The sequence below is a fragment of the Neltuma alba genome, unplaced genomic scaffold (assembly GCF_004799145.2).
Source record: "Neltuma alba isolate B1F8T4 unplaced genomic scaffold, ASM479914v2 tig00011242_pilon, whole genome shotgun sequence".
In the NCBI taxonomy this organism is placed as follows: Eukaryota; Viridiplantae; Streptophyta; class Magnoliopsida; order Fabales; family Fabaceae; genus Neltuma; species Neltuma alba.
In genome coordinates this window covers 73,377-84,141 of record NW_021635960.1, presented here as the reverse complement: position 1 = coordinate 84,141, position 10,765 = coordinate 73,377, and the positions used below count along the sequence as shown (strand labels likewise).

Here is a 10,765-nt window from a genome sequence, read left to right as displayed (position 1 = left end):
TTTTTTGAACTGTTCCAAGATCTCATTCTATTCCTCGTGAGTTTTCTAAATTTCAATTCACCTAAAACTGTTTGTCACACACGCACGCACCTAAGTTTTCTAGTCACCTAAAACAAACGACACACGCACCCATAAATATTTAAATGGATTCTTAATATTTTAAAGATGGCCGGACTATATTTTAAGAATTTAAAAAGATGAATATGTAATTAGTTATAATATCGTGTCTATTCAAACTAGACTAATTTCCCATGCATTGTACAAGCATTCAAGTTATTCTAAAAAGAACATTAACTACGCAGTTTAATTTTCATCATATACCTATTAAAATAAAGTGATAAGAATCAAACCAAGGGGATTGGACCAAATGAGTGTTTCATAGCATGCGAAACAAGATTTGAATTCCTGATAAAAGAAATACTTATTTAGTACTACTCGATAGTATTTCTAATAGATTTCTAATAGAAGGATAACTATACTCAATAAAAAATGTGGCGAGCGTTGAACAATACTCAGCCATTTTATTTTGATATTATGCATGTATTAATTATAATTACAAAGTTTATGAATGCTTTTTGCTTGTACATTTTTGCAATGGAAATTGTTCAACATGTAAACTTATTCTTGGGATATTTAATGACAAAACAGAGTCAACAGAAAACGCAGAACCGTTGGGAATCATAACATGTTTTGGTATGTTATAATATTGCTCCTTGAAATTAATCACATATATATATAGCTGCCAATATATATAAATAAAATATAAAGAAAGCACGGAAGAAGGAGTCAGCATTTTCAAAAGGAGATGTTTTCTGACTTTGGAGTTAGAGACTGCGGAGTTTTCGTGGCGGTTGTCAACAAAGATATTTAATCCAATCTGTGACCCTTCCTAGAACCCTGCCTTCTCTTCATCTCAATTTTTATTCATAAAAGATACAAAAATATTTGGCAACAATCACGTGCACAAATTGTTTCGCTTAATTAGTGACCAGAAGTACCAATGATTGTTGGTCCAAGTGAAACGGATTCGAACACCTTAAACATCTTTGATTTTTGGAGCGGTGTGTATGGAAAAAAATACTGTTAGGAATGATTCTTGCTGCAGTACCCAACAGTATCATGAGATATTAGTCTTTTACTGTTCGGGTGATAGGATACTCTGGATAACTGAAAAAAAAAAATAGTGACCTGAAGCCCACGCGCCCCATCATTTTTCTCCCCTTCCCACTTGGGAGGGATATTAACGGCTGGATCGCGGAGAATTTGAGTTTAAAAAAATAGATTTAATTATCTTTAATGGAAATGTTTTCTATATCAGCCTATAATATATTTAATACATGTCAATATACAAGTTGGACTTATAAGTCGTTAGATTTGTTATGCAGGATTTTTTGATGATTTTCTCTTGCATATAATGATGAGGGTTAGCTCCCCCCCCTCTCAAAAATAATACTCCTCCGGTCCTAATTATAAGACCCAATTGATTTATTTGAGAAGATTAAGGAAGTAAGTTAAGTTGGTTATTTATAATAAATAAGTGTTGTCATTCCTAAAATATCCTTGCTAATTAAGTATATTGGCTAAAACTATCATTATTAGAAGGATTATCTTGGAAAAAAATGTATAAATATAAGTAACAAAATGGATTGGGGTCTTATAATTAGGACCAAATAAAAAGTCAAATGGGGTCTTATAATAAAGACCGGAGGAGTAATATCTATAATCCATCAATTGCCATATCTCGTGTGACATGAAATATAATTTGAACGGTTTTTTATTTATATGATAGAGCGAACGTGATATAAAATGAGATAACTAAGACTAAGCAGATGACCAAAACACCCTTGCTATTATCCATCCTTACTGCTATCGTTTTTCTTTTATGTTTTCTGGCCTTAAACTTATGCCAGACATGACATCTATTTATAATTTACATCATCTAAAATAGACAATTTATTCAAAATTATTACATGATAATGAGATGAATAATGTCACGCACCTATAATTTTTTTTTTCTGGGTTCAGGATATAAATCAGATGCTAGTTGGCCTGCGGGATGAAAATATGCAAGTTGTATTTTAAAATTACACGAACAAGAGGCGCATAAATTTAATATCTAGAAAAATCATGGATATATGAATATGGTAGTAGCTTTGACCCAAAAAAAGAAGAATATGTTAGTAGCCAAGTTTTATTTGGGCTAAAATTATATACAAGTTACTCAGGGGGGGGGGGGGAAAAAAGAATGCGACTTTTCAGTCGGTAAAATAATAAGATACAGAAATTACGAGTAGTATTAGAGTTTTTTTTTTTAAAAAAAAAAGATTTGGGCCCAAAAAGATAAAAAAAATTACCGGATGATTAAAATATTTTCCATTTATCACGTGTCCATATAGTTGTCGTGTTATAGTTGATGCCGTGTTCCGCAGTCCACTTTCCAATTAAGCGGGGTAATACTATCTTAAAGAGGCATGTCTTATTTTTATCCCCAGAGAAATTTTATCATTTCTTTTTCACTTTTAATTTAAATCTATTTTGTTTTTTAAAAAAACTCAAATTTTTCCTTTAACAAAGAAATTATGACTTTGAATGTAAGATAAGAAAGGTGAATTTTTTTTTTGTTAATATAATTTTTAATCTTCAAAATTTATTTATTTTTAATCCCTAAAATTTTAAACCAATAGTTTTAGTTTTTGAAACCTTCTTGTTCTCAAAACGAAAACTATTTATACAGGTCAAAATGAAACCAGATTTTAAAAACCAAATGCTTATGCGGGCTGTTTGGCAAAGTTGAGTCGTGATATCAAAGAAGAGAAGGTGGTTAACCCTGACAATTAGATCAAATAATCGGAACTATTCTGACTTGACTACAGGTCTTAAGTTTGAAGTGTGGGAATGCAGCATCTTAGGACCAAGGAGCCGTTCTTAATTATTCCTGCCATAGCTTGATCCGGATTAGTTTGAATTTATTGTTGTGCCTGAAAGATAACCTAACTCAAAATACCAGATGCTAATGCCAACAAAAAAAGAAAAAGAAAAAAAAGGGTAGTTGTAGATGAACAAGCCAAGGTTGACGATGTCGTGTGAGAAGTAAGAAGGGGAGAAGGTTACGTGTAGCTTTGGGCTTGTAATTAAAAACGAAACCAAAACTTAAAAATAAAACCCAACCCACAAATTAGTTCCTTAGTTATGTTACCATAAACTAGGAAGGAGGACGTTTTATTAATTATTATTAACGTGCTTATATCTTGTTTGACGTTACTTGAGGTTGAGGGCATCAGTCAAAAGCAATTTCACTCACACAATCTTCACCTTCTGTATTGATTATTCATGAAGAATTGCCTATATCATCTCCATTTATTCCTTCCTACCTACGTCTCTCTTCCTCTCTCGTGTGTATACACATATACTCCTATTATAACTGCACAAATATCCTTAATTAATAGAGCGAGACTAGCTGGCTCTATGGTTAAACAAAGGATTTAAAAAAATAAAATCCTGCTAAATACGTAGATATTCTTTTCCGTTATTTATTTCTATTTTATTTTTTATGCATGGTACTATCTTGTATGATGAACATCTTCACACGTTGTCCTGAGCAAAACATTTTTTTCCTTCGCTAAATTAAATTACACAAACAGAACGTCATGGAAGTTCCCATGTTGATCTGCATACTGCATGATCATCCGTCACGAATCTTTGCTTCTCTGTTCCCAAATTACAAGTGTTGGCGGGAGACGCATCCTTTTCAATGAAAACCACTCATCAGGTTATATTATTTTTATTTTATTTATTCCCATACTTTGTCCATGAAGAAAACTAAATAAATAAATAATATACTTGAATGATAAATTTCACATATAATGTGCATTTATTTCACAAAAAGTAACAACAAAATTTTGTTTGGGGCGGGAGAAAAAGGCCTTTTTAATTATTTAATGGAGTTTAATTTGAACCATGATTATCATCTTTTTTGTTAGGGGTGAAGAAATTATTTCGACATTTTAGTGTGCACATCATTTTATTCTGACAGGGGCTCCTCTTTCGTGGGGTGCCGCGGTAACTTAAACCATGCACACCATCACATGATCAGACACGTGCGTATTTTTTATTATTATATTATTTAATTACACGCAGAACCAAACTGAGAGAATAAGAGGTGTCGCGGGGGAAAGAGAAGAGGAGAGATCAAAAAGGAATGAGAGTTGATAATGACAACGATGAATTGATGATGATAATAATAACAATAATAATAATAGGAAGGAATGGAGAGTAAAAGCAAGAAGGGGATGGCCCACTGAACATGTGGCTGGCCGTGAAAGGAGGACCAGCATGACGTTGGCACGTCTGCCTTGTAAGGATGCCTCCCATCCTCTGGGTCCCACCACTCTTTGTTTTTTTTGCCATAAAAATCATGTACATCCATGGTAAATAGGATCCTCAGACCTAAATATCGGCAACACCCAGACCGTAGAAACAATCCTACGCCCCGGATACTCACCGTAGGCGATCCGCTCCCTGCGCCAGGCCAAAATATGCCGGACACAGAAGAAGTGGAGAGTAGAAACCCGGTAATTAAAAAATAAAATAATACTCCTCCAGTCCTTATTATAAGACCCAATTTGACTTTTTATTTGGTCCTAATTATAAGACCCAATCCATTTTCTCTCTTATATTTATGCATTTTTTTCCAAGATAATCCTTCTAATAATGATAGTTTTAGCCAATATACTTAATTAGCAAAGATATTTTAAGAATAACAACACTTATTTATTATAAATAACCAAATTAACTTACTTCCTTAATCTCCTCAAATAAGTCAATTGGGTCTTATAATTAGGATCGGAGGAGTATATACATAAGGGGGGAAAAAACGAAGGACAAAGACGAGGACTGTTATTTCTCATTATTTTGTCTTCCCCATTGTTTTTTAAATTGTGGATCGACTCAGGTTGAAATTTGTTGGATCTAAAATCTAAATGATTTTTCTCATGCCCCCAAGTCCTTATTTTATGCACTTCTGCTCACTAAAAGTGAACTACTCCGTCTTGTACTTATTATAACGTCTCAACTAATTTTTACATATTAAGAAATAGCAATTAAAGTATCAAATTTATCATAAATTGATAAAAAAATTTAAGTTTACCTCAATTTAATTTGATGAGCTCATATTTTTATGACCAAAAATTGCTGCTAAGAGATGCCCTATAATAAGAACAAGAGGGACTAAAAATTAATTAGCGTCATATGATTTGTTTTTAGATAGAATCTTATAAAGATTAGTTTGATGAAATTTATTTAAATAATATCCAAAAGTTGGTTTCAAAATGCTCACATATGAAACAAGTTAAATATGAAAAGCCAAAAATCAGAAAAAAAAAATTGTTAACTTTAATGTCATTTTTGAACGAATGCCTTTAGTCCCGCCTTACTTTTAAGGGTGCAAAAGTTTAATTTTGAGCTTCCCAAACGGCTTACACTCGTCTAACATGTCCAAGGTTCGAATCCACACTTGCTTCTTGGAATTAGGCATATGTAAATTATTTTGTAGATGTCCGTTGAGTCCGAACACTTCCTCCGTCTCAGATTGGGGCGCCATCCCCTCAACCTAAAAAAATTCATAACCAGAAAGAAAAAAAGCACAAAAGATGATGTTATTCAATCTTCCCTAGTTATTATGTGATCTTACTAATTTTGACATGACAACTTTTAACGTTGATTTAACATATTCCTTAATGCGGCAATAATTTCTGTGTTATAATATGTTAATGATAATAATTTTAACGCTAATAATAGGGATGATCAGGATGTGTTGTGTGAATCGGTATGCAGGCTTCAAATTAAACACTCAAATAATGTAACGTTTTAAAAATATGAGTATAATGTGGTGGAATTGGTAATATTGCAACAATGCTTGAGAATTTTTATTAGTTTTAATGAATTAAATAAGTAGACTGTGATTTCATAACAACTAGGAAGTAGGAACAAGCCTTCCTGCGCAGCAACATATTAAAGTATAATGGCAAACCCCCCAAAAAAAAAGAAGAAGTCTGATGGCGCGGCTTTGAATTGACCCAGACTCTATTGAAAATTGAAATGGCTCTCGAAGATTTCCCCCCTAAAAAAGCAGTTTCCAATAATTAAAAATTGGTCGTTACTCTCTAGAGATCACACACAGACTAATAAAAATTAATTATTAAATAATTAATTTTTTTAGCAAGTCAACAAATCTTTTTATTAAGAAATATATTTTAGAATTCGGGAATCAAACTCCATAAAATCCTGTATAGCATCTGAGGAATGAACCAGAATCTTCGCAGGAATCTTCATATGAAAGAAGCTATAAGCCAACAGTTTTCCCTTTCTCCAATGATTAACTGATCACAAATGAGAGCAGAGCCAAAATTCTAACGGCTCTCACAGCGAGGGCAAAAAACAGTCTAGTTATGAGATCGTTACGTATATTTTACAATTTTTGAACCAAAAAATGTTAGTACTTTTTATTACAGTAAAAAGAATATGTAAAAGAAATTTTAACATTTAACTGCATCCCAACAAAGTCTGTCACGTGTTTGAACCTCAAATTGTCATCTGCCTGGCATTAGGTGGCTTCCATGTGGACTGGAAGAAACAGACATTTGCCCAGACACGAAGCACGAAATGGCAATGAATCAAAAAGAGACCCAGCAATTGTGGCGCCAATGAGTTTGGACAATTATCCATAATTGGCGATTTGGCACGTTGGTCCAATATCCGTCACATTTTTTTCTGGGTAATACATACATGAGCCCCTGATGATAATCTGTTTACCAACAAACTAAATGTTGGATATTATCTATTTACCGCATTAAGAAATTCTCATTATTTAACTTACACAGGCAACACAATAACTATAATTGGGGATTTGGCAAACCTTTTTTTTTTTTTAATGTGGGGTAAGGTTTTGGGAGAATGAATATGAATAACTATTGCCCACCGTTTAAATTACATTTATAATTTGGTTTTAGTTACCCCTTAGGAGCGAACAAAACCCATAACATCCATAATAAGAGGCATTGCGCGTGAGTTTTAAATAATATCGATCGCATCTTATAATTATACGCTACAGATATTAATTATCGATGATTAATCAGATGAATTCTGAATCTTACCTTCAACTTTACCCTCTACACTAAAATGATTAAGAGTGATGATGAATAATGAAAATCACATGCGACAAGACTTGATTTAAAACCTAGGTTTTGTCCTCTCCCCCCGGTTATATATGAACCTGGTGGTTAATGCAAATTTTGGTCTTTTGAGTTTGTTTTTATTTTAATTTGGTTCATCAAATTTCAATTCTTAAATTTGATCTCTTAAGTGTTTTTTTTTTATTTACAACATTGATCCCTATAATCTAATAAAAACTTATACTATTCTGTCCCTTGAAAAATTAAAACTTATGGTTTAAAATTTAAGAGATCAAAACCAAAATAAAGACAAGTTTAAAGGACCAAAGATTATATTGATACAAACCTAATTTTACAAATCATACAGTAGTAGGGTACTCCTGTCTTTAATCATAAAAGCTTTTTTTTTTTTTTGGGTGAGTTTGACTCGCAAATTTCGTTTTTATGAAACCCATTTCTAATCCATCCTCTACATTGTCTATTTTTTGACAGAAATATTCTCACCAACGGGGGTGTTCTCGAGTTAATTAATTAGGGAAGAGAGATATAAAATATTGACAAGTCTATTACTTTTAGTTCAAATAATTACATCTCTCAATGCTTAAGAAGTAGCTGAAATGCCATTATAATGAAGAACGCAGGGAATATAATTTTTCAGAAAAATTGCAATTATGAATATACACAGAAAAAGTTGGTTTTAATGATTTTTAACTATGAAAATTGTAATAATTTAAAAAAGGTGACATATTTGGGGAGAAAAAACGGAAAGTATCATTATCAGAGGGAGGTAATGTAATGTAACATGTAGGAGAGACAGCGAGGGTGGGGAAAGGGGGGGGGGTAGGTGTGAGAACGAACGAACGGCCTCATCGCGCGCACACCACACTTTCTTCAAAGGCTTGCGCCGCTTCCTACAATATATATACCTCTCCCTCCTCCCTTTCTTCTCTCAGCTTGACGTTCCCTTCTCCAAGAGAACACCAAGCTTTCATCTCTCTCTCTCCCTTCTCCTCTCTTTTTCCCTTTTATTTTTCCCTTTTCAACTCCTCTTCTTCTTCGGCTCGACATGCAGGCTCTTTCGTCTCACCCTTCCCATTCTCTGAACTACCTCTTCCAGACCCGCCCTTCGCCGCATCGGGCTGATCCGACCCGATTCTCCGTTAAATGCGCTTATGGCTTCGAATCTGCTGGATTTCATTCCGGCTTCGTCTCCTCCAAGGCTGATTGGCAGAGCTCCTGCGCCATCTTAGCTAGTAAGGTTGTTTCTCAGCAACAACCCTCCGCCGACTCCAACGGAGGCACCGCTGACCACGTCGCCGCCATCAACGGCCACAAGGCCGCCGTCACGGATCTCAACCTCGTCCACATCGGTAACTTAGAAGGTAGCGACAGTAACAAGGCGCCTCCGCCGAAGCCGCTCACGATTTCGGATCTCTCCCCTGCTCCGATGCATGGCTCGCAGCTCCGTGTGGCTTACCAGGGTGTTCCCGGAGCATACTCCGAAGCGGCTGCCGGCAAGGCCTATCCGAACTGTGAAGCCATTCCCTGTGACCAATTCGAGGTAGCTTTCCAAGCTGTACAGCTCTGGATCGCCGATCGAGCAGTTCTTCCGGTGGAAAACTCACTCGGCGGCTCGATCCACCGGAACTACGATCTCCTCCTCCGCCACCAGCTTCACATCGTCGGGGAGGTCCAACTTCCCGTGCACCACTGCCTTCTTGCGCTGCCGGGAATTCGAAAGGAATATCTAACCCGCGTCATCTCGCATCCGCAAGCCCTCGCGCAGTGTGAGCACTCGCTAACAAAGCTCGGCCTCAACGTGGCCCGCGAGGCCGTGGACGACACCGCCGGCGCGGCGGAATTCATCGCAACCAACAACCTACGCGACACTGCGGCAATCGCGAGTGCACGCGCGGCCGAGCTGTACGGATTGCAGGTCTTGGCGGACGGAATCCAGGACGACCCGAGTAACGTGACCCGGTTTGTGATGCTGGCCCGGGAACCCATAATTCCGCGGACGGACAGGCCCTTCAAGACAAGCATAGTGTTCGCGCACGATAAGGGGACATCGGTACTGTTCAAGGTTCTATCGGCCTTTGCCTTCAGGAACATTAGCTTGACGAAGATTGAGTCGAGGCCTCACCGGAGCCGTCCGATTAGGGTGGTGGACGATGCGAATGTGGGGACGGCGAAGCACTTCGAGTATATGTTCTACGTTGATTTCGAAGCTTCCATGGCAGAGGTTAGGGCTCAGAATGCCCTAGCAGAGGTTCAGGAATTCACTTCCTTCTTGAGGGTGCTGGGGAGCTATCCCATGGACATGACTCCGTGGAGCCCCTCTTCTTCCCCTTGTCCCATGGGAGATTAGCAAAGTCTCTCTGCACACTAAAAATTCCCCAGAAAGTAAAGAATATAAAAATATTTCATACATCTTGCAATCTGTGAAGATTAAAACGAGAAGAGAGGTTATTACAGCTCTCTTTGACGTATTTCGATTTGTTACCCGTATATGTTTTTTGGATTCACTTAATTAATTTATGAGGAAAATTGCGAAATTCAAGTGTTGTGCGCTTGAAAGGGATCAAACTTGAGGAGTGGGGTTCTGAACACTAGAATTGTACATAGAGGTGGAGAGCGTGAGGTGGTAGATTTTGGTCAAAATGTGGTAGGTAGCCACCATGCTGAAAATTCAGGGGAACGAAACGGCCCCGTTAAGTGTATTTGGTTGGTTTGATGAATATTTTTATGTTTGGGGGATAAAAAAAAGTGTACATGAGAGCAGTTAGAGTTGGTTAATCATTTTATACTTCGCATTTTTATTCTTATACTCAATCATGTATTTTCCGACCAAAGCGTGTGTGAGAGTATATACATGGTACTGAGCTACGTATTGTTTTAAATTAATGCTCCATTTAGTTTTTGTCTCTTTCTTTCAACGTTTGCCGTCTGTCTTTGTCACCACTTCTGTCTTCATATAAAAGTACTCTTAGAATTAAGGAGCACTGGCATATTCAGTGGGGAAAAGCCAGTTTGAGAGTGATCTCTCAAAGTTCGATTTAGGTGCCCAAGTGCGTCATTAAGATTGGGAGGTGCAATTTGGTGGTTGTGTATATTTAGTGGCATCACGTTCGACTAATCATCATTTGTTGCCTTGATAATGAGCTTATTGGCTTAGAATCACCAAGATGGGTCACTAATTAATGTATCTACCTTTTTCTAGTTACAAAAAAGGGGCCGTAAATATTCTTTTAAGTACTTATCCGCTAATTAAACCACCCTTCTTTACTTATGTTAGCGTAAGCCTTTTGGCATATGCATCCATCCTAATCTGGGTTTTTTTTTTTTTTAGAGTTGGTGAGGTCCTTGAACGAAAATAGGTTTTTTTTAGGCCAAACTTGAACTAAAATACTCTTCCTGTCCTAAATATAATACCTTTATGTTAAAGCATAAGGGTCTTATATTTAGGATCGGATGAGTAGGTTGAATTCTATAATTCCACATGCTCCGGCCACGTAATATAAAAACGGACACCAACTTTTAGGAAAGCTCCATATACACTTGTAAATTGTGATCAAAGATGTCAAACGTATAATATA

At 36.4% G+C, this 10,765-nt stretch overlaps 1 protein-coding gene across 1 annotated transcript; it reads left to right on the top strand.

Annotated features, from left to right (window-relative positions):
• Nucleotides 1–8,142: 8,142 nt before the first annotated feature.
• On the top strand, nt 8,143–9,724 carry LOC114762779 (arogenate dehydratase/prephenate dehydratase 6, chloroplastic-like). Its single transcript, XM_028952353.1, has one exon. The coding sequence runs from the start codon at nt 8,236–8,238 to the stop codon at nt 9,535–9,537; it is 1,302 nt and encodes a 433-aa protein (XP_028808186.1). The 5' UTR covers nt 8,143–8,235; the 3' UTR covers nt 9,538–9,724.
• The last annotated feature ends 1,041 nt before the right edge of the window (nt 9,725–10,765 follow it).